Source organism: Littorina saxatilis, linkage group LG6 (genome assembly GCF_037325665.1).
Source record: "Littorina saxatilis isolate snail1 linkage group LG6, US_GU_Lsax_2.0, whole genome shotgun sequence".
NCBI classification, from domain to species: Eukaryota; Metazoa; Mollusca; class Gastropoda; order Littorinimorpha; family Littorinidae; genus Littorina; species Littorina saxatilis.
In genome coordinates, this window is record NC_090250.1 from 17440839 (window position 1) to 17464751 (window position 23913).

General features: G+C 42.2%; 1 protein-coding gene across 1 annotated transcript; it reads right to left on the reverse strand.

The window, feature by feature from the left end:
• Nucleotides 1-3619: 3619 nt before the first annotated feature.
• On the reverse strand, nt 3620-23219 carry LOC138968651 (serine-rich adhesin for platelets-like). Its single transcript, XM_070341242.1, has 6 exons — nt 22966-23219; nt 17845-20493; nt 15116-16594; nt 10715-11028; nt 7259-7915; nt 3620-4622 (listed from the first exon to the last, which is right to left on the reverse strand). Exons 2-6 carry the CDS (start codon nt 20461-20463, stop codon nt 4559-4561), a joined length of 5133 nt encoding a protein of 1710 aa, XP_070197343.1. The 5' UTR covers nt 20464-20493; nt 22966-23219; the 3' UTR covers nt 3620-4558.
• Nucleotides 23220-23913: the final 694 nt, after the last annotated feature.

Below are 23913 nucleotides of genomic sequence, written 5' to 3' on the forward strand. Positions count from 1 at the left end.
CTAAACAGGCTCATCAGTTTCACTCCGATTTGCACAAGTGGCGGACTACGGTCATTGTAAAAAAAATGCAGTGCGTTCAGTTTCATTCTGTGAGTTCCACAGCTTGACTAAATGTAGTAATTTCGCCTTACGCGACTTGTTTAGTTCCTTTAAAGCCGTATGATTGTAGCCACCTGGTGATAGAGGTAGTGACGTAGTACACACCAATGGGAGGTAACTCACAGAGTATGTGCTCATTACCATGGCTATTTTTAGCTCTTTTGGTGATGGGGTTGCTTCCCTTTAAAAATGTTCGACGGGTAAGCGTTTTCAGACCTTAGCATCTCAGACTGTGTCAACATCGCTATATATGTGATTCGGGTAAGTATATTAATCAAATAAAAATTTACTTTTAAAATTTTCTATTAAAATCTGTGCAATCTTGTGCATTCTGAGACTAAAATTTAACTCGTTTGGATCAGGTAAAAAATACATTCTCCTCACCCCCCACCCCAAAAAAAAACAAAAAAAACAAAACCAACCACTTGAAACAAAAAACACACTTTCACACGACAATGGTAACATTGTAACCGTGCATACTTACTCCAATACTGGCAATAGTATGATCCAATGCATTGAAGCTCAAAATGACTATTAGTTATCAGGAGTTTTCAGTCAGCACAATTCAACTCTCAAGCTTCCAGTGTTCTGTTCCATCTTCACTTCTCTCCATATCATTCAGTCAACAAGTTATAGATACTGTGATGAAATGGGACGCGGAAAAATAGATTATTCAAGCGGAATTCGTAAGTACAATGTGTCCGCGGAAATCCACGTATTCGCGGAAAAGTCCCACGTACCCCTGCATCAGTGATACACTGGCACACACATGAGCTTGCCCCACAACTTCAAGAAATACAACTCTTGCACATTTTGCACATGTATACAAACTCAGAGACATCGGTATTTTCGAACATGATTTATTCTGCACTTGATTACGTTCCACTCTTTGTCAGCATATGGGATTTAAACCAAATCATGAAATGTGTACTTCACCTCTTCCGAAGCACTGCTTTACCGTTTGCAGCAACTACCACAGAGTTTCATGAAACATACTTGTGACAAATAAAATGGCTTTCTTTCTTTATTTGGTGTTAAACGTCGTTTTCAACCACGAAGGTTATATCGCGACGGGGAAAGGGGGAAGATGGGATAGAGCCACTTGTCAATTGTTTCTTGTTCACAAAAGCACTAATCAAATATTTGCTCCAGGGGCTTGCAATGTAGTACAATATATGACCTTACTGGGAGAATGCAAGTTTCCAGTACAAAGGACTTCACATTTCTTACATACTGCTTGACTAAAATCTTTACAAAAATTGACTATATTCTATACAAGAAACACTTAACAAGGGTAAAAGGAGAAACAGAATCCGTTAGTCGCCTCTTACGACATGCTGGGGAGCATCGGGTAAATTCTTTCTCGTCCCAACCAATATGTGAGTCCCCCTAACCCGCGGGGGGAAATAAAATGCCTTGAATTTCCAGGAACCCAATGCAACTGAGAATAATAATACATGTATTCTTCACAACAGTTTGTTAAATTTAACATTGTAACTAGAACGATTACAAGAATTAACAAATCAACTAAGTTTTGAATTTTCTGCAAAGAAAACAGCATTATGAATGAAGACTTTTCAACATGTATAGTGAGCTAGAACCAGACGGTATGTAACACAAATAAATCACCAATTCCTAAATTTGGAAGCAGTAAGCAACAAGCTGAACACAAATGCTATCTACATTCGTACAAAGTGACGTTACATACAATATTTTAAAATCATCACCGGCAAGCTGACAACCCAAGCCCTGACATAAAGCAAATCAAAAGAAGAAAATAAAAGTCTGTATTACATGTATCATGAAGCAAATCTTTTTAAACACTACACAAAAACATTCATGTTGTTAGTGATGTACTATAAACTGGGAGAAGTGTAACTGTAAGAAAAAAAAGACACTCTAAAAATTCAAATTTATGATAACATCAATGAGCCTTGTTAACACTGAAGTGAATAACAAGAAGGGCAAAGCCCATATGACTCACATGCTTGACCTTGACCTTTACACTAAGAACTGCTTTACACATTTTTCCTACCAAAATACATGTGACCTTGACCCAAGGTCAAGGTCATCCAAGGTCATGCAACACAAAGCTGTTAATTCAAGACATAGGAAGTACAATGGTCAGGGTTTGTACAGAGTCCTTGAACCCTGGAAAACTCCTTGAAAATTGGAAAACCTTTTCCAGGCCTTGAAAAGTGCTTGAAAATAGTTTTGTGAAATAGTCATTGAAAAGTACTTGATTTTTCCAAAATGTTGCCTATACATTTTGTCAGCAGCTTGTCTTGTTTAAAAAAAATGCAACCCCCTTTTTTTTGTCAAATACAGTAGGCTACACACATTTTGGGAGAATAAAAGATCGAGTGAAAACGAAAGCAGACGAACTAACTATTACTAGTCACCCGTAGTTGCGCAAGGGAAACAACTACGGAATGACTAATAGTTTGCAGACTTAAAAAACTGAAGGTAAGCTTGGTGCTTTGCATTAATTTGGGGAAAATCATGTCCTTGAAAAGCATTTTTTGGTCCTGGAAATGTCCTTGAAAACTCATTGAATTGTATCAGCTCTGCCCTGCAGGAACCCTGAATGGTGCTTATTGGCCCTTTCTACCATCAGATATGGTCACTTTTAGTGGTTCACTACCTTATTTTGGTCACATTTCATAAGGGTCAAAGTGACCTTGACCTTGATCATATATGACCAAATGTGTCTCATGATGAAAGCATAACATGTGCCCCACATAATTTTTAAGTTTGAAACAGTTATCTTCCATAGTTCAGGGTCAAGGTCACTTCAAAATATGTATACAATCCAACTTTGAAGAGCTCCTGTGACCTTGACCTTGAAGCAAGGTAAACCAAACTGGTATCAAAAGATGGGGCTTACTTTGCCCTATATATCATATATAGGTGAGGTATTCAATCTCAAAAACTTCAGAGAAAATGGGAAAAATGTGAAAAATACCTGTTTTTAAGACAACATTTATGGCCCCTGCGACCTTGACCTTGAAGCAAGGTCAAGATGCTATGTATGTTTTTTGGGGCCTTGTCATCATACACCATCTTGCCAAATTTGGTACTGATAGACTGAATAGTGTCTAAGAAATATCCAACGTTAAAGTTTTCCGGACGGCCGGCCGGCCGGACGGACGGACGACTCGGGTGAGTACATAGACTCACTTTTGCTTCGCATGTGAGTCAAAAATCTAAAGTACTCTTCGTCCTGGATCTGTTCAGGAAATACAACTCTTCCTGGTAGCTCTCACACTGCTCTAACACCCCCCCCCCCCCACACACACATACAAACATATATATAATAGTCAGACCTGCTCCCTCCCCCACCCATCTTGGATACACACTACTACATGTAACATTAATACCAACGATAATAGAGCCAGATTTATTTAGTCAATATTTTATCTCTTTATTCCTTTGACCTTGCCTAACTCTGTGTCTACCTTGAATAATATTGTACCCCATTTATACATGCACACCCTAATTCTGCCCCCCCCCCCCCCCCCCCCTTCATATATCTGTACACCTTTTTCTTGTGCAAATGTTTTCTTTTGTTAATAATTTAAATTAAATTAAACTAGACTATCTTGTTTTATCTTTTCTTCTGGCCTATACTAAAATTCTGTAGTTCCAGACTGATTAAAATCCTAAGAGAAAATCCAAAATCAAAAAAATCCAAATACCAATTTCAAAGAAATCAGCAACAATAATATACAATAACAAATGTTCTCTCTACTCCGGAAAGAGTACAACAGTGTTGCAAACAAATAATGTTACCATCCAACAGAACCGAGCAGATCCTTTGAACTGCATGATAGCATTTCCTGGTTGGTACCCATACAAAAAAAAAGAGACTCTAGTCAGGAAAAAAGAATCAAATCATATTATTCTCCAGGGAACTGATGCCTGTCCTTTACTGGAAGGTGTCCGCTCTTGGGAGGGGGCCTCACATCACAGGTACCAATGTAACATACAATTTAGGCTCTATACTCATGAAAAAAAGTAACAATAGCACTGCATCAAATCATTTTATTCTCCAAAGGAAAATGGACGGCTGTCATCTACTGGTTGCAGGTGTCCTCTCTTGGGAGGGGTCTCACATCTCGGGTACAACTGTAGCACACAATAACAAAGGCTCTACTCAGGAATAGAATTGACAATTCTGCATCAAATCATGTTATCCTCCAAAAGAGTACTGATGACAGTCCTTTACTGGAAGGTGTCCTCTCATGGGAGGGGCCTCATGGCACAGGTACCACTGTAGCATACAATAACAAAGGCTCAATCTACTCGGGGAAAGAGAATTGACAGTACTGCATCAAATCATTTTATCCTCTTAAGGATAACGGACGGCTGTCCTTTACTGGAAGGTGTCCTCTTCTCGGAGGGGCCTCACATCACAGCTGTACGACAAAGCACTGAACTCCTGTTTGCACTACATTGCTTACTCCTTGATGACTGCCGCTTTTCCTCTGTGCTGTCTCAGACAATGATTCTTCACTCGGGCTCTGCAACACCAACAGATGGGTCGTCAGCATCATGTTATCTGTCGCTACCAAAGTCTTGATTTTAATTGTTTTTTTTATCACTAAATAAATTATACCTTGGGTCACACAGATCTGCCAACCCTGGTGACACCTCAAGTGTAGCAATTTACATATTTTTGGAATTTTCAGCGTAGCTGTTAACAGCGTAGTGTTTTAATGTAGCAAAATTGTCTAAAATTCATTCGCACATTCACATTTTGCGCAAGTATTATATATATATATATACAGTTTTAACAAGTTTATTTAGAAAAAAACACACAACATAATGACCAAAAGAGAGTGTCTGCAGTGCCACTTTACAGTATGGACAATGTTTTATGACACAAATTCTGACTGCTACAAGGAATGAGTATTAGAAATGATCGAGTACCAGGATTTTCAAGAAGTGATGGGTGTCTTTGAAATAAAGTAAGTTAATTGCTATCTTCTGCATCAAGCCATCTCTTTTTGTGCAGGGTTTAGCCTGGGAGAAAAAGGTAATTGGACATTTGTCCCCCTCAACCAAATTCTGATGGGACATAGTGGAAGGCAAGAAGCGCCAGAGGCCTGTACGCGTTTTGACCAAAGATGCAAAATGGTGCAATATGGTGCCATCTGAGAATTAGCCGCTATATCCAGGCATGGGAATTGAAAAAAGTAAAAACGGCTGAAAATTTGTAAGTAATAACAAAGTCGACGGCGCGAAGCGCTTAGCCTTACTAGGGGGGTCCGGGGGCATGCCCCCCCCCCCCCCCCCCCCCCCCCCCCCGGACATTTTTTTCTCCAAAGAACCCAAATTGTGCAATTACGTGTCATCTGAGCTCCAAATTTGCCATTAAATTCAGTTTTCAGAACCATTTTTGCCTCTCCCATTTATTTTTTCGGGGGACACTTTTACTTTTTCGGCGGAACCAGACCTGTGCACACTCAAAACGCTCATCAGTAGTAAACAAACCAAATTTCAGTAGTTTTTAAAATGTTTCAGTAGTAAGCTGTAACGACAGTTCAAGACATAATTCTGCTCACAAAGCACACAAACTGAAACACTATGACGCAGTAGAATGGGAATGACGATTTATTAACAAGCCAAGGTGAAACATCAACACTGTTGTCTTCTTTGGTGACAGAGCTGGTGTCTCCTCTTCACTATCTGAATCTCGCACTCTTTTTTTACATTTAGTCAAGTTTTGACTAAATGTTTTAACGTAGAGGGGGAATCGAGACGAGGGTCGTGGTGTGTGTGTGTGTGTCTGTCTGTCTGTCTGTGCGTGTGTGTGTGTAGAGCGATTCAATCTACCGGACCGATCTTTATGAAATTTGACATGAGAGTTCCTGGGAATGATATCCCCGGACATTTTTTTCTTTTTTTCGATAAATACCTTTGATGACGTCATATCCGGCTTTTTGTAAAAGTTGAGGCGGCACTGTCACACCCTCATTTTTCAATCAAATTGATTGAAATTTTTGTAAAGCAATCTTCGACGAAGGCCGGACTTCGGTATTGCATTTCAGCTTGGTGGCTTAAAAATTAATTAATGACTTTGGTCATTAAAAATCAGAAAATTGTAAAAAAAATAATTTGTTTTTAAAACGATCCAAATTTACGTTCATCTTATTCTTCATCATTTTCTGATTCCAAAAACATATAAATATGTTATATTCGGATTAAAAACAAGCTCTGAAAATTAAAAATATGAAAATTATTATTAAAATAAAATTTCCGAAATCGATTTAAAAACAATTTCATCTCATTCCTTGTGGGTTCCTGATTCCAAAAACATATAGATGTGATATGTTTGGATTGAAAACACGCTCAAAAAGTTAAAAAGAATAGAAATAAAGAAAAGCGTGCTATCCTTCTCAGCGCAACTACTACCCCGCTCTTCTTGTCAATTTCACTGCCTTTGCATCGAGCGGTGGACTGACGATGCTACGAGTATACGCTCTTGCTGTAAAAATGCAGTGAGTTCAGTTTCATTCTGTTAGTTCGACAGCTTGACTAAATGTTGTAATTTCGCCTTACGCGACTTGTTCTTTTCTATGTTTCACTTCAATCACAAGTTGCCACGCAGACGCTGGACGAACTAAGTCTAAGAACAAAGACTCAATGCTGAGAACTCGCGTGCTTCCGGTAAATCGGAAAACGTCTTTTCAGCGCAACGGCCAAATAATTGGTCAAAACATCTTGAAACAGAACAAAAAGTACATTTTTTTGTGTGAGTAAAACATCGGAATTTCGGAATTTTAATTACAAATCCGTAGCACCGTATTCTGCATATAAAAATCGGAGAAATTACGGAGAAACCGTAGATGTGCACAGGTCTGCGGAACAAAAAAACATTTCGGTGGAAATTTGCCTTTCAGTGGACAATTCCCATACCTATATATCGTTTTATCTCTGTATGTGTGTGTGTGTGTGTGTAATCCGATGCAAAGTGTACATTTGGTGACGCAGTGGTACGTAATCTCGATGCGCCCTTTGACGCACTGAAAGGAATTGTGATGGGACATTTTCAGATTTAATGCGCCAATGGCGCAGGGCGCACTGGTAAATGAAACCCTGTTGTGCGATACGAAAATGCAGAAACAAAGGAGATGCAATCAAACATTATACTCACTCCGTGGACCGCCTGAAGGTGCACACACTACACCTCCAGAACTGCCGCCCATCCATATGTTTGCGTCGGACGTGGAAGATGGTGGATGCTCGGGCGCTGACCTTGCCCCTGGTGCCCGTGATCGTGTAGTTGCAGTGCAGACAGCTGAACACCTGCTGACTGCCAGTGTTTTTCACGTCGTAGAAGTCTCTGGGCCTCTGCAACTCTGACCTTTGTACGCCCTCCTCTCTGGTGGGCTCCTCGCTGCATGCTGGGTAAGAAGCCGTCATGTGTCTCCGTATTTCAGGTCTTAGGTTGGAGGAGGAACTCTCGGTGGAAGACGAAACCCTCATCCGCTCGGGAAACACACTTTGAGACAAGGCTGGTGGGTTGTACTGGTGGGAAGTGTAGGGATCATCGATGGACGTAGTACTGTGTTCTGGAGACAACTGCTCCACGTCAAATCGTATGACTGACTGTGTGTCTTTGGCTTTCTGTGAAGCAGGGGACCCTGACTCTGAAGCAGACATGTCTTCCCTGAGGTTGTCGTTAGGGTTGACGTACTTTTGGTAGAAGTCTAAGCGTTCTTTGCCTGATTTGGGCAGCAGCAGCATCTTTGGTTCGTGGGTTTGGGTTGCGTGGCGGTGATCCTCGTCAATGTGTTTCTTCACCTTATCTCTGCAAAATAAGGTGTCAGTGATTACCCATCTGTTTCCATGTGCACCAAATGTATACTGCACTTTTAGTAGCATTACATTCTATCAACACAATGACAGATATATATTTACTAGTCAGGAAAGAAAGGAATGAAGGAATGAAGGAAGGATGAAAGGGACTGAGGGAGGAGAAGGAAGGAAAGGTGGAAAGAAGGGGAAGAAAAGAAACAGATGAAAGTAAGGAAGGAAAAGGAAAGAAGGGGAAGGAAGGAATGAACGAAGGAGAAGGAAGGAAGGAGGGAGAAAGAAGGAGAAGGAATGGTGGAAGGAAGGAAGGAAGGAAGGAAGGAGGGAGAAAGAAGGAAGGAAGGAATGGTGGAAGGAAGGAAGGAAGGAAGGAGGGAGAAAGAAGGAAGGAAGGAATGGTGGAAGGAAGGAAGGATGGAAGGAAGGAAGGATCTAGGAAGGAAGGAGGGAGAAAGAAGGAGAAGGAAAGGTGGAAGGAAGGAAGGAAGGAAGGAGGGAGAAAGAAGAAGGAAAGGTGGAAGGAAGGAAGGAAGGAAGGAAGGAAGGAGGGAGAAAGAAGGAGAAGGAAAGGTGGAAGGAAGGAAGGAAGGAAAGAAGGAGGGAGAAAGAAGGAGAAGGAAAGGTGGAAGGAAGGAAGGAAGGAAGGAGGGATGGAGAAAGAAGGAGAAGGAAAGGTGGAAGGAAGGAAGGATGGAAGGAGGGAGAAAGGAGAAGGAAGGGAGGAAGGAAGGAAGGAAGGAAGGATAGAAGGAAGGAAGGAAGGAAGGAGGGAGAAAGAAGGAAAGGTGGAAGGAAGGAAGGATGGAAGGAAGGAAGGAGGGAAGGAGGGAGAAAGAAGGAGAAGGAAAGGTGGAAGGAAGGAAGGAAGGAAGGAGGGAGAAAGAAGGAGAAGGAAAGGTGGAAGGAAGGAAGGCCAGGAAGGATGGAAGGAGGGAGAAAGAAGGAGAAGGAAAGGTGGAAGGAAGGAAGGAAGGAAGGATGGAAGGAGGGAGAAAGAAGGAGAAGGAAAGGTGGAAGGAAGGAAGGAAGGAAGGAGGGAGAAAGAAGGAGAAGGAAAGGTGGAAGGAAGGAAGGAAGGATGGAAGGAAGGAAGGAACGAGGGAGAAAGAAGGAGAAGAAAAGGTGGAAGGGAGGAAGGAAATAAGGAAGGATGGAGGGAGAAAGAAGGAAAGGTGGAAGGAAGGAAGGAAGGAAGGAAGGATGGAAGGAGGGAGAAAGAAGGAGACGGAAAGGTGGAAGGAAGGAACGAAGGAAGGATGGAAGGAACGAAGGAAGGAGGAAGAAAGAAGAAGGAAAGGAGGAAGGAAAGAAGGAAGGATGGAAGGAAGGAAGGAAGGAAGGAAGGAAGGAAGGAAGGAAGGAAGGAAGGAAGGATGGAGGGAGAAAGAAGGAAGGAGGGAGAAAGAAGGAGAAGGAAAGGTGGAAGGAAGGAAGGAAGGATGGAAGGAAGGAAGGAACGAGGGAGAAAGAAGGAGAAGGAAAGGTGGAAGGAAGGAACGAAGGAAGGATGGAAGGAAGGAAGGAAGGAAGGAGAAAGAAGGAGAAGGAAAGGTGGAAGGAAGGAAGGAAGGAAGGAAGGAGGGAGAAAGAAGGAGAAGGAAAGGTGGAAGGAAGGAAGGATCTAGGAAGGAAGGAAGGAAGGAAGGAAGGAAGGAGGGATAAAGAAGGAGAAGGAAAGGTGGAAGGAAGGAAGGATCTAGGAAGGAAGGAAGGAAGGAGAAAGAAGGAGAAGGAAAGGTGGAAGGAAGGAAGGATGGAAGGAAGGAGGGAGAAAGAAGGAGAAGGAAGGAAGGAAGGAAGGAAGGAAGGAGGGAAGGAGGGAGAAAGAAGGAGAAGGAAAGGTGGAAGGAAGGAAGGAGGGAGAAAGAAGGAGAAGGAAAGGTGGAAGGAAGGAAGGATGGAAGGAAGGAAGGAAGGATCTAGGAAGGAAGGAAGGATGGAAGGAGGGAGAAAGAAGGAGAAGGAAAAGTGGAAGGAAGGAGGGAAGGAAGGAAGGATTTAGGAAGGAAGGGAGGAAGGAAGGAAGGAAGGAAGGAGGGAGAAAGAAGGAGAAGGAAAGGTGGAAGGAAGGAAGGAAGGAGGGAGAAAGAAGGAGAAGAAATGGTGGAAGGAAGGAAGGAAGGAAGGAAGGAAGGAGGGAGAAAGAAGGAGAAGGAAAGGTGGAAGGAAGGAAGGAAGGAAGGAAGGAAGGAGGGAGAAAGAAGGAAAGGTGGAAGGAAGGAACGAAGGAAGGAAGGAAGGAAGGAGAAAGAAGGAGAAGGAAAGATGGAAGGAAGGAAGGAAGGAAGGAAGGAAGGAAGGAGGGAGAAAGAAGGAGAAGGAAAGATGGAAGGAAGGAAGGAAGGAAGGAAGGAAGGAAGGAAGGAGAAAGAAGGAGAAGGAAAGATGGAAGGAAGGAAGGAAGGAAGGAAGGAAGGAAGGAGAAAGAAGGAGAAGGAAAGGTGGAAGGAAGGAACGAAGGAAGGAAGGAAAGAAGAATGGTAGGAAGGAAGGGTGGACGAAGGAAAAGGAAGGGAGGAAGGAAAGAAGGAAGAAAGAGGAAGGAAGGAAGAATGGAAAAAAGGGGAAAAAAAGATGGCTAGACGGAATGAAAGAAAGAAGGAACAGATGGATGGAAGGAAGGAAGAAAGGGGAAGGAAAGAAGGAAGGGTAATACTGTCCGCAAGGACTGAGCCACACAAGAATGTGTTAACACCGCATTGACATTTACCTGTAAAATATGTCAACTTGGCTGTTAACACCATCCCCAGTTGTACAATAAAACAAAGGCTGGTATAATAATAATAATACTCACTGCACACAGTCAGTATAGGAGCAGTGGGAGCACTGGAAGAGACAGGGCGTATGCATGAGGAACATGTGCTTGTACATGCTGCGGCACACATTCACGTTGCTCCGCTGACTCTTCTTGAAGGAGTAGTCGCAGAAGACGCAGTGGAAACGCCGCTCCTTTCCCTGTCCCGACAGAACGTAGTAATCCTTGACGGGCAATTCTGGGAGGTCCAGCCGCCTCACTGGGTTGGGGAGCCTGGGTGGACTGGACTGACCGGCGCTGGACGTGTTGTCGTTGCTGCTGCTTGGGGTGGTGATGGAGATCCAGTTGGTGACCTTGTAACACAGTACAGTGGAACCCCCCTTTTAAGACCTCAACAAATCTGAGAAATTATCAGGTCTTAAAAAAAAGGGTAGTCTTAAAATGGGGGGGGGGGGGGGGGGGGGTACATTTACAAAGCCTATGAACAGAAAGTCTTTTCTTTCTTTATTTGGTGTTTAAGGTCGTTTTCAACCGTTCAAGGTTATATCGCGACGGGGAAAGGGGGGAGATGGGATAGAGCCACTTGTTAATTGTTTCTTGTTCACAAAAGCACTAATCAAAAAATTGCTCCAGGGGCCTGCAAGGTAGTACAATATATGACCTTACTGGGAGAATGCAAGTTTCCAGTACAAAGGACTTAACATTTCTTACATACTGCTTGACTAAAATCTTTACAAACATTGACTATATTCTATACAAGAAACACGTAACAAGGGTAAAAGGAGAAACAGAATCCGTTAGTCGCCTCTTACGACATGCTGGGGAGCATCGGGTAAATTCTTCCCCCTAACCCGCGGGGGGTACAGAAAGTCTCAGAAAAGAGGGTCTTAAAAGGGAGGGAGTCTCAAATTGGGGGGTATATACATATATATATATTTATATATATATGAGTTGTTCTTTGCTACTGGTCACAAGTGGGGGTCAGCTCACACGGACGCATTTTTCAATACAGTCTAGGGGAGAAACTGGTCACAAAGCACCCAGTACATGCCAGAGAGATAGGAGAATCGGCACAATCAAAGAAAATACCAAAATCATTCAATAGATATGGAAATATTAAGATTTACTGTGAAAATGCCAGCAAAAATGGCGTCCAAAAACGGGAACGCACACTTGGTGCGTCTTTGAAGACTTACCTCCCGTTCTGTGTTGTTGATAATAGTCGTGTTTGTGCTGTTGTTGTTGAAATAGTATCTAATAAAACTGATGCAGTTCTTGAAATGTTGCAAATTATTGTTGTCTTTGTGAAATGCGAGAGTGTTCTGAGGCGTAATCTGCATACGGCTGATGTCCCACATAGGGTACCCCACTTCGATCAGCGTATCACTCCAAATGAGCTTCATAGCAGAAAAGCAGATACACTACCAACACACTGCATAACAGATCTACAAGTCTGAGCCAGAATCATTGAAATTTACTTTCTGTATAAAATATTGCAATCAAATTTGTTCACGATGTCCCACAAATAACGCAGGTTACCCTCGCCTTCGATTCAAAGTAACTCCAATCTGACTTAATTACAATCGAAACGCAGATGACGAACTGATTCACCACAAATTTGTGGTATTTTACACACAAATTTCAACTGTGTTGTTTCGCGATAAACAGCCATAAACAAACAAATGTGGCGCCGTCACGTCGCCTTGGAAGGAATAACGCAGGTGACTAAGGCTTGTTTCCGATACCTGTCTGATTAAAATCATCGTTTTTTTCACGAATGACGGCTCTTTGGCAGATCTGGTGAGTTGGAAACTGTCTATGAATGTTTCATTTAATGTCAAATGCGTACATTCTTGTCGATATTGTTACCTTTGGGCTCATAAATTAAGTCAATCGTCGAGTTGTCCGAAAGTGACTTTTGTCAGCATAGAACTTACTGTGCTTTGATCATTGACTGAGAAGAATCTTCCGATGACACTAGTTCATTTCACTACGCGACTGCAGATCTGCAAGGAAACTTATGGCAGGGGAATTAAGCTTAACTGAAGACGAATAAGCGGAGTAACTGTTCTTCAACGGATTGCTCTGACTGATCTAAATATTTAGATCTTGTCGTCTGCTAGTCTGCTAGTAAGTAGTCTTCGGTCGTGTGAAAGTCACATCTATTTCGACTGTGCACATCGATCCGTGTAGTGAAATGTTGATCTTTGATGATTTGGCAACATAACTTCGCTAAATGTTCGAGTGTATATATCTCTCCGTTAACCGCATTTGAAAACGTCTTTTAACAAGACCATGTTTCGACAGCCCAGACGGGGAGGATCCTCGATAGCTCACAGGGTATATAATGTTTTCCGCCGTTTTTTGAAGAATCCTTTCAAATTTGCTATTCCAAAAGTACCTTATGACACGACTCGAGTGGCAAAGAACATTCTCTGCAATTCCTGTCTCAGTCCGTGCAGCCGTTTCGGGTCCTATCGTCCTCATACAAACATACACACAGACACACAAGAACCAGCTTTAAAAGTTAGATTATGTAGGAACCATGTGAACCAGTGATTTTTTCTTATACAACAGATACTACAGTATTTCTGCTTTATGAAAAGCAATATTTCAAAAACAAAACTAGGTCTAGAGATTTGAATTTTGACCACTTTTCCCCCTTTCTGTCACCAGTACTGAAGAACAACTCAGTATACATGTTGTATTAGGCCCAAAAAAGAGACGAATGGACAGGAACAATATTGGCCATTCGAAGCCTTACGAATCCTTGCGAATGTCTTACAAATGGTTGCGAGTGCTTGCGAATGTCTACCGCTCATTGCGAATGCATACGAATCCATATTCCCAAGGATATTCGGCACAGTGTAAGACAGGCATAACGAATATTTGCAAAATGCCTTGCGAGCGTTATGAATGCATTGCGATGTTTACGAATGTTTGCAATAATATTCGGCACAGAGTAAGACAGGCATAACGAATGGTTGCGAATGCTTTGCGAGCGTGATGAATACATTGCGATGATTACAAATGTCTTGCGAATACTTACGAGTACGTTGGGCAAAAAGTTATAAATATGACTTCCTTGTGAATATTAGAAACATGTTGCTATGTTCGAAACAAGAGACGAATGGTAGCGTATGGTTAAGAACATTTACGAATGTCTTGCGACCATGTCCCGATCATTGCAAATTATTGGAAAATGCTATTCGCAAGGGCAATTCGTCACAGTGTAAGAGTAGCTTTTCGGCGGACAATTCCCATGCCTGACCTTACTTTTTCTTCTTCTTCTGCGTTCATGGACTGAAACTGAAGTTGTTTTTTTACATGAGTGGGTTTTTACGTGTACTGATGAAGATTCAGTTGGTGACCTTGTAACACAGTACAAGACGGTGCAGTGCAACTTACCATACAAATTACAATGTATCGATTGGAGATTGGATTTCCCTTCTTTGAGTCATGTGACGTCAGAGGCCGACAAAACTTTATAATTTGGCTTTTTAGGTTGACCGAAACTTCAAAGGAACTAAAAAAAACAAAACGTCATGTGTTTGATTGCATGTGTGTGTGCTGTTCAATGTCAAAACAACAACAAAGTCAGTACATGACGTGTGTTTTGTAGTTCCTTTGAAGTTTCGGTCAACCTGAAACGCCCAAATATGAAGCTTATGTGTTTGATTGCATGTGGATTGCATGCATGTGTTTGTGTGCTTGTTCAATCGTCAAAACAACAACAAAGTCATAGTACCTGAAAAGAATTCGATCGATACATAAATGTTATTTGCGTGTTTGACCAAAATATGACATTTTACACAGATCTCGACAGTCATTGTTCACCTCGACCGCTAGCGCGGTCTCGGAGAACAATGACTGTCTCGATCTGTGTAAAATGTCATATTTTGGTCAAACACGCAAATAACGTATAATGTCTACAACACATTACACAGTAACAACACAGAATGCTAAAAAGAAAATCACATTATATATTGATATAAAACTCATTAGATTTGGACATTTTAAAAAATACACCGACACACAAACAAATTCTCTCTCTCACTTTTCAGACACATAGACCTTGCCCATAAAAACATCCAACAAACACTAACAACAGCATTATTAAACACTGCCCATGATACAAGCATCCAACAAAACGCATTGATTGTATGATTGTTTAGAATGACAAGGCAAAAAAACAAGCAAAAAAGGGTCGGTAGGCCGGTTATTTTTTAAAATTTGTTTTTGATTGAAGTTTGTTTTTCATTTACACTTGCAAATGTGTCTTTTTATTGGCCGGAAAATTGGGCAAACTGTGCCTGACGAACTTTACTTGCAAAGTCTGCAAATTTGAATTTTGTCCTTTTCAATAAAAGTCAGGGAATCGGAAACAAGAAACTCTTTTTTTAATTTTTTGTTGGCCTTATCAAACAGAATTTCTCTGACCTTGCGCTGCTTGTAGATGTCCTTGGCCTCCTCGGGGTGCAGGGTCATCAGGTGGTTGAAGAACTCGGTGCGGGTCTGGCTCTGCTCACAGCACAGCGGACACTCCAGGATCTCCTTGTGCTTGCTGTACATGTGCTGGTAGATGCCCGGCGAGAAGCGCGAGCTGTACGGGCACAGAAGGCATCTGAACAATTTGCACTTACTTGCCGCTGACTTGCTCTGCTGTCTCGCCTCGTCTTGGCTACTCTCCTTAGCTTTTCTCATCATCCTCGTTCGCTGAGCAGTCTTCCTGGGGAGAGCGGGGCGACAGGGAGCTTTAGCAGCTGCACTGGACACGATCTTGATGGCCTTTCCGGCGGCAGTCACCGTGCAGCTGTAGCTCTTTCCTCGCTGTTCCGGGCCCAGGCTGGAGGAGGACGCGCTCTGGGTCACAGAGACTGAGCTGCCTGAGGCCGAAGCCGTCTCTTCCCCGTCTGACAGTGACACCTCCATGCTGCAGTCAGCCGAGGTGTCGGCCGTGATTTCATAATCCATGGGCTCCAGATCCATCTTGGTGCACATCCCAGCATGCCCGTGAGCCTCACCGCTCGTACTCTGCACCACTTCCGGACCCGTCTTGTGCAGCCGCAGGAGCAGTTTCAGTTTACCCAAATCCGGGAGGGCCGAGTTCTTGGGCGGTGTGCAGCTGACTATTGTGCTGTCCGGTGCCTTGTCTACATCACTGTTGGAACCTTGGGCTGGGCTTTCAAGGCTGTGTGTTGCCACGGTCGCTGAGTCGACTGTACTTTCTACTTGACCTTCACCAGTTTCTCTCACTTCTGTGTTACTGTTAGTTGTAGTTGTAGCAAATGTTGCCCAGCCAGACTCGGCTACAGAGCCAGCAACTGTGTTACTGTCAGCTCTGCCACTGCCACAGGTGACAGATGTGTCACTGCTGCTTGTAGTTGTACCCGGTTGACTGTCTTGTGTCATCCTCTTTGGTGTCATCCTGCCTGGTGTTATCTTGTCTGGTGTCATCCAGTTTGGTGTCATCTTGTCTTGTGTCATCCAGTTTGGTGTCATCTTGTCTTGTGTTATCCTGTTTTGTGTCATTTTGTCTTGTGTTTTCCTGTTTGGTGTTATCTTATCTGGTGTCATCCTGCCAGCAGTTTCTTTGTCCTCGCCTGACACTATGCAAATGCCTGAGGCCAATCTACTGGCAGCTCCACGCAGAGCCACATGTCCTGTTGTGGCGCCAGATCCTATTCCGTTGGTTATAATTCCTGATTCATGAACATTTGTTCCACTAACATCAGCCCCCTCCACAGCGGCGTTACTGCATGGCGACTCTGGGTTCCAACCGGACATCTTTCTCTCGCGACAGACCAGCAGCTTGTGGAATGCGATCATGCGTACCTGTCTTGGGTGCTGGGCCGCAATGTGTTGAACAATGCGGTGTCCGTCTGTGTCCTTGGCATCACAGTGGGGACACAGCGCCACCTGGTTTTAACAGGTATAGACTGTAAATTAACACCCCTCTTAAGACTTCCAAAAATCTGAGAAAATCAGGTCCTTTCTTTCTTTATTTATTTGGTGTTTAACGTTGTTTTCAACCACGAAGGTTATATCGCGACGGGGGAAGGGGGGGGGAGATGGGATAGAGCCACTTGTCAATTGTTTCTTGTTCACAAAAGCACTATGACTAATCAAAAATTTGCTCCAGGGGCTTGCAGCGTAGTACAATATATGACCTTACTGGGAGAATGCAAGTTTCCAGTACGAAGGACTTAACATTTCTTACATACTGCTTGACTAAAATCTTTACAAAAATTGACTCTATTCTATACAAGAAACACTTAACAAGGGTAAAACTAAAAGGAGAAACAGAATTCGTTAGTCGCCTCGTACGACATGCTGGGGAGCATCGGGTAAATTCTTTCTTGTCCCAACCAATAATTGGGACTCCCCCTAATCCGCGGGGGGTAAATCAGGTCCTAAAAAGGAGGGATTCCTAAAGTGGTGGGGTACATTTACAGGGTTATACTTATAAACTGAAAGTCTGAGAAAACGTTTTTTTTAAAGGGATGGGTGTGTGTGTGTGTGTGTGTTGGGAGGGAGGGGGGGGGGGGGATGTTGTCTTAAAAGAGAGTTCGACCGTATTTAATCACTTACTTCAACTTCAAGCTACCGTTACACAAAAAAGATACTGAATAATATTAACCTGCAGAAATGCCTATATTTTGACTAATAATAATATGAACAGGTTCTGTAGAGCTCTATAATTATCATTACATTACAAAATGTGCTCATGCAGCTGCCATCATAATTTGGCAGACAATAAAATCAAAACTGTCACGTATTTACAAATTTATAAAAGAAACAATTGTCAGGTGTCAAACATTCTTCATTTGAACTCAAAGAAACAGTGAGAGAGGAAGAGAGAGAGACTGCAGGCGGAGAGAGAAGGAGAAAGGCAAAGAGAAAGAGAAAGACAGAGAGAGAGAGAGAAAGAGAGAGACAGATACCCAGCGAGAGAGAGAGAAAGAGACAGAGAATTTAGAGAGAGAGAGACTTTAGAGAGAGAGAGAGAGAGAGAGAGAGAGACTAGAGAGAGAGAGACTAGCTCTAGAGAGAGAGAGAGAGAGAGAGAGAGAGAGAGAGAGAGAGAGAGAGAGAGAGAGAGAGAGACTTAGACAGACATTAAGATTTACACTGACAAACCAACAAAGACATCGCACACAGGACTATACCTGTAGGAGGCTGCTCTTGACATGGGCGCTGAAATCCCGCAGCGAGCCCGACAGCCAGCCGCAGTGCCAGCACGTGTGCGTGGCCAGGTCGGGATGGCTGACACCCATGTGACTCAGCACACTGTCAGGGCTGAAGGAGTGGAAGTCACAAGCGGGCTCCGTGCAGTACAGGATGAAGCGCTGGAAGTCCAGATGCTGGTCCAGGTGGAACAGAAGGTCATGGCCGCTCCTCTCCATGCTGCCACAGTGAATGCACGGGTACTCGGTCTCTGCGGGGTGGGCTTGCAACAGGTGCGATTCAAACTGCGCCTGAAACTGAGATGCGAAGGGGCACTGTCCTCTCTGACAACCACAGCGGTAAAAGCCCTCGGGAGAAAGATGTTTTGGGCAAGCAGTTTGGGAGCTTGGCTGCAGACCTGCTAAGGAGACTGTTTCCAAAATCCTGAAGCCTAAAGTACATTCCTCGTTCGACGTGACTCTTTCTGGTCTTCTTTGAGCGAAACCTGAGTTTATTGAGTGATGAGACTGTGTGACTTCTGCTTCCTCAACTTCCGCGTTCTGTGTTTCAATACAAGTATCATTCTGTGTTTCGATAATGATAAATGTATCATTCTGTGTTTGGATATCATTCTGTGTTTCAATAGTATCACTATCAGTCTGTGTTTCACTATCGTCAGGTTCTTCCACGTCAATGATGAGAACGTCATCATCGCTATCTGCAAGCTGAGAGTGAGAGGCTGGCTGTGTTTCCATCATAACGTTTCCAGTCACATTTTGAAGCCCGTTCTCGGACTCAACTTTCACAGGGGATCTTTGGGCATCATGATTTGATGACTGATGTCTCGCTTGTGATACCTCGTTCTGGTATAGAACATCGTTAGGTAGGCCCACACGCATAACGATGTAATTTTCACCATTCTCACCGGGACAGGCAGGCTGTGCTTCCATCATAACAGTTTTTCCATCCGCCTCTTTTACATAAGCGTCCGAGTCCACAGAATCAGTGCTGGAGGAGTAGCCCCCCTTTCCTGCACTGAATTTTTCACTGTCCATGGCCTTTTCAGCTTTTACCATGACAGGAACGAAATTTGATCTGTTCTGTAAAGTAGAGTCTGCACTTGTCACCGGAGCACTTTCTATGCGCTGGGTGAGTTGTTTGGTCTTCTGATTTTTCTTGGATACTTGGGATAAAGGCTCAGATATTTGGGAAGCCTGATCACTGCAACCGTTGGACTGTTTTTCCGAAGAGGCGCAGTTATAGGGCTTTTCCGTGGGGGGTGTTTGGGTTATTGGGTTGTCTGTTGCACCTGCTTCAATGGGTTCAATATAATACTCAATATAAACAGTACGTCGAGGAGACCTTCCATCCTGCAAAGGATCTAAGCCTGCAATGGTCATTTCCCCACTTGATTCAAGGGGAACAATGCTGCTTTCAGTTTCAATCTCAGTCTTACACAGCTGTAGCTGTTGTTGAGTACCACTGGACTTTGTATTCTCTTTCTCTTCTTCATCAGGTGTCTTTGCTTTGGCTTGCAGTGCAGCCCCGGCGGACCTTGACTCAGCCTGAAAAGACGAAAGGCACTGCGCGGAAGTTTCTGCATTCATATGCGTAACAGCAGCATCTGATGGAAGCCCTGACTGTTCCGGCACCGTGGAGACTGCAGGCCCAGCAGATGTTGTGGCCTGTGATTGGGATTTCATGGGCATGATGTACTGGACATTCTGATCACCCCTCATATTGATGGGCACAAAATACTGGACACTCACCGCTTTTCCCTTTGTGACACATGATGGTCTCCGACTCTGCGCCAGAGCCTCGGCGCCGCCTTGCTCTTCTGCTTCACCAAGAGGTTCTTGTAACTTTCGTACATTTCCTTTGGGTCTGACCAGCTTCTCCAGTGCCTTTATGGGTGCCATCCGCACTGGTATGGGGGTCGGCATCTTCCATGCCGACTCTGAGCTGTTGTTGGACGCCACACCTTGACTTCTTCCCGTCTTGTTCAAAGTGGCAGAATCTTGGTAGGACTTTCTGGACTGAGAGGGCGGAGGAGGAGGAGGATGAGGCCTAGCGCAGTAGTTTAGTGCAAAGTGAGACGGCATATCCCTTTCGGGAGGGGGTCGACCTACCTGGTGATGTTGATGCTCATGATCAAACTGTCTTCCTGAAGGTGGAGCTATGACATCCCCTGCAGCATAAAAATGAGATTCACTGTATCGATTGCGACGAAAACCTTGTCCCTGAATCCACCCAATTTCTAAACCAGACTCCAACGCTCGCCTTTGGAAGAGCAACTCTCTCGCGCGGGGTTCACAAAGCAGCTCTCTGGGGTGAAGAGGCATTTCTGGCTGGTCTGGATATTCTGGTCTGCCAATGACACGCCTGCTGCTAAGCTGAGCTGGGTGACGGACGTCTGCGAGTGACTGAGAAATGCGGTTCTGCTTGTGCCAACTGTTCATCAGCTCATGCACACTGCGAGCATCTCCTGAGGCTGGGGGAGGAGGTTGGAGGTTGAAAACCATGACGCTATTAGCTCTTGCACAGTTAAGAGGCGGTGGGGCTTCATCTTTGGCACCAGACACTTTGGGGTTGTCCGGCATTTCATGCTGACAGTCTGACATGTTTACGGATCAAGTTTCTGTGCAAGTTCTCTGAAAAAGATCAAATGCAGCACAATTATCACAATAGACTGTCTAATATTGAAGAACAAAATTGCTGCTTTTCATTATACTATAAACAACAATACTGTCAAACCTGTCAACCACCCCTGGGACCAATCAAAAGTGGTCATTATGGAAAGGTGAACTCATACAAAATAACCTCATCAGGACCCTTTGGGGTGGTGGTAATGGCAGGTGGTTGTTATCAAGTAATGGCAGGTGGTTGTTATCAAGTAATGGCAGGTGGTTGTTATCAAGAGGTGCACGGTTGCCAGGGCAAGTTTGACTGTATAAGCCCCCTCTCCCCCCAGGAAAAAAAAGAAAAGAATCGTGTGTGATTACATTACAATAACCTGAACTACCCTACTTTTTTCTCTCTTGACCCTTAAACATTTTTTCCTGTAGACATAAAGAAACAAGTCGCGTAAGGCAAAATTACTACATTTAGTCAAGCTGTGGAACTCACAGAATGAAACTGAACGTTGTCCGCCGCTAGTGCAAAAGGCAGTGAAAGTGACGAGCCTGTTTGGCGCGGTAGCGGTTGCGCTGTGCTTCATAGCACGCTTTACTGTACCTCTCTTTGTTTTAACTTTCTGAGCGTGTTTTTCATCCAAACATATCATATCTATGTTTTTGGAATCAGGAACCGACAAGGAATAAGATGAAAGTGTTTTTAAATTGATTTCGAAAATTTTATTTTGATCATAATTTTTATATTTTTAATTTTCAGAGCTTGTTTTTAATCCAAATATAACATATTTATATGTTTTTGGAATCAGGAAATGATGAAGAATAAGATGAACGTAAATTTGGATCGTTTTATAATTTTTTTATTTTTTTTTAACAATTTTCAGATTTTTAATGACCAAAGTCATTAATTAATTTTTAAGCCACCAAGCTGAGATGCAATACCGAAGTCCGGCCTTCGTCGAAGATTGCTTGGCCAAAATTTCAATCAATTTGGTTGAAAAATGAGGGTGTGACAGTGCCGCCTCAACTTTTACAAAAAGCCGGATATGACGTCATCAAAGACATTTATCAAAAAAATGAAAAAAATGTCTGGGGATATCATTCCCAGGAACTCTCATGTAAAATTTCATAAAGATTGGTCCAGTAGTTTAGTCTGAATCGCTCTACACACACACACGCACAGACAGACAGACAGACACAGACACACACACACACCACGACCCTCGTCTCGACTCCCCCTCCATGTTAAAACATTTAGTCAAAACTTGACTAAATGTAAAAAACACACAAAAACCCACCTAAAAGTAGTAAAACAAAGAAAACCCACACCATCAGACACTAAAGAAGAAACTGGCCGCAGGCTTACTATATACTTGTCTCAACTGGTCACATTTAACCATCACTATTTTTGTGCCATATATTATTGTGCTAAAACAACAACAACAACAAAATAATAATAGAAAAAAATAAAGAAAGAAAAATTAGTCTTCTGGCTCTTTTAAAATTATTATCAAGAAGAATACCTGGCTAAAAGTAAAAACAAATAAAGATAGATATATATATTATAAGACATGCAAATAAGGGTAATCTTGAACTTTAGCGTGATTAATTCATAGCTCAGAATCCAGTGACATTCTTTACTTATATTTGATACAAGTCCATGTAAGCAAGCCAAAGAACATTTGTCGTGAAATTAATTGATGGATTGAGCTTCAAACTTAAGCATAATTAATTAATTTGGTTGTTCAATCGACGAAAATGCACCGAAAATGGCGTACGTTGTCAACCATGGGACATCATTTACACGAAAGAGTTGTCTCCCTTGTCTGATCATATGGATAATTCCTTCTTTGACCCATGTAAACAAAATGCATTCGTACAGTTCATCGGAGTTCATTCCGTAACTTCAAAGGGATCTAAAATGACTTGTTATGATTACAAGTGCAGGTTCTACAAATTTGGAGACTTAAATGCCTCTGGATTCTGAGCTATGAATTTAACACGCTAAAGTTCAAGATAACCCAAATAAGATATTTCACTGAATAAGTTGGGCAATTTAAAGAGGATAGAAAAAAGTGTGTTTGCAAAACATCATGTACAAATACAATACATAGGCTAATATATATATATTCCAATGCATGTAAAACATGTTTCTCACAGTGATTTTTCCCAGCTAAGACAAGTTTTAGTAAGAGCCTCTTTAAAAATGTAAGCTTTGCATCAGTTTGCAGTGACATTAACTATGGGTGGTAAACTTTGTTTCGTTTCTGTTTTGCGTACATGTTTAATGTGTTAAATTCATGGTGCACTGGTGGCCGCAAACACAGGTTTGGGAGACAAAGTGAGATCTGTAAGCTTATGATTTATTCATGTAGAGATGTGTATAGATCTATCATATTCTATTAATCTTTTAGTTTTACGAAAATGACACCACACTTCGTCGTCACGTGAAAGATACGAATTGCATGACATGTGCACAAGTCCAGTTCTTACCTTTCAAAGGGAACAAGTCCGACTTCACCGAGGAAGTATAAACCTTTTGACCAGCGCAACGGCCGCGCGCACTCAGTTGTGATGCACTTGTGATGCTGTTTCTGGCCACTTTTACAAAATGTTGTCACAAGCTGACGTGATTTTTATCCGACACGGTTCCAGAATAAATCGATTTGGAAACTGTCTCTGCTTGATATGCAAATGAGATAAGCAACAGTTTGATGACTTCATCAGTTTTGACTTGAAAGCGTCATAAGTGCGGGAACTGTTTACGCGAAATGATGATGAGTCGGAGAACCCATAACTTCGGCCATGATGAAAAACTGAGTTTAAAGTCAAAGACTGAAAGGGTGTAAAATCAGTAGGCCCCTATGTATGGCAATCCGAATGGTGCAAAAGTCCCTTTTAGCTCTTGATGTCTAAATAACACATTATTTAGCTAAATAACGCGTTATTTAGCTAAACAATGCTTTATTTAGCTATATCATGCATTATTTAGCTAAATAATGCATTGTTTAAATTAAACAATGCATTATTTACAGATACAGAAAAAAGAGAGCCCAGAGCACTAAATAATGCATTGTTTAGCATAAATAAGAGATTGTGTTTGTAAATAACTCATTATTTATAAATAATTACGCGTTTTCTCTAAACAATATATTATATGTAAATAAAGTGTTATTTAAATAAATAAAATATTATTTAGATAAATAAAATATTATTTATCTAAATAAAATATTATTTAGATAAATAAAATATTATATGTAAATAAAATATTATTTATCTAAATAAAATATTATTTATCTAAATAAAATATTATTTAGATAAATAATTTATTATTTAGATAAATAATTTATTATTTAGATAAATAATTTATTATTTAGATAAATAATTTATTATTTACTGTTTTTGCCTTGAAATAGTATTATTACACTAAATAATGCTTTA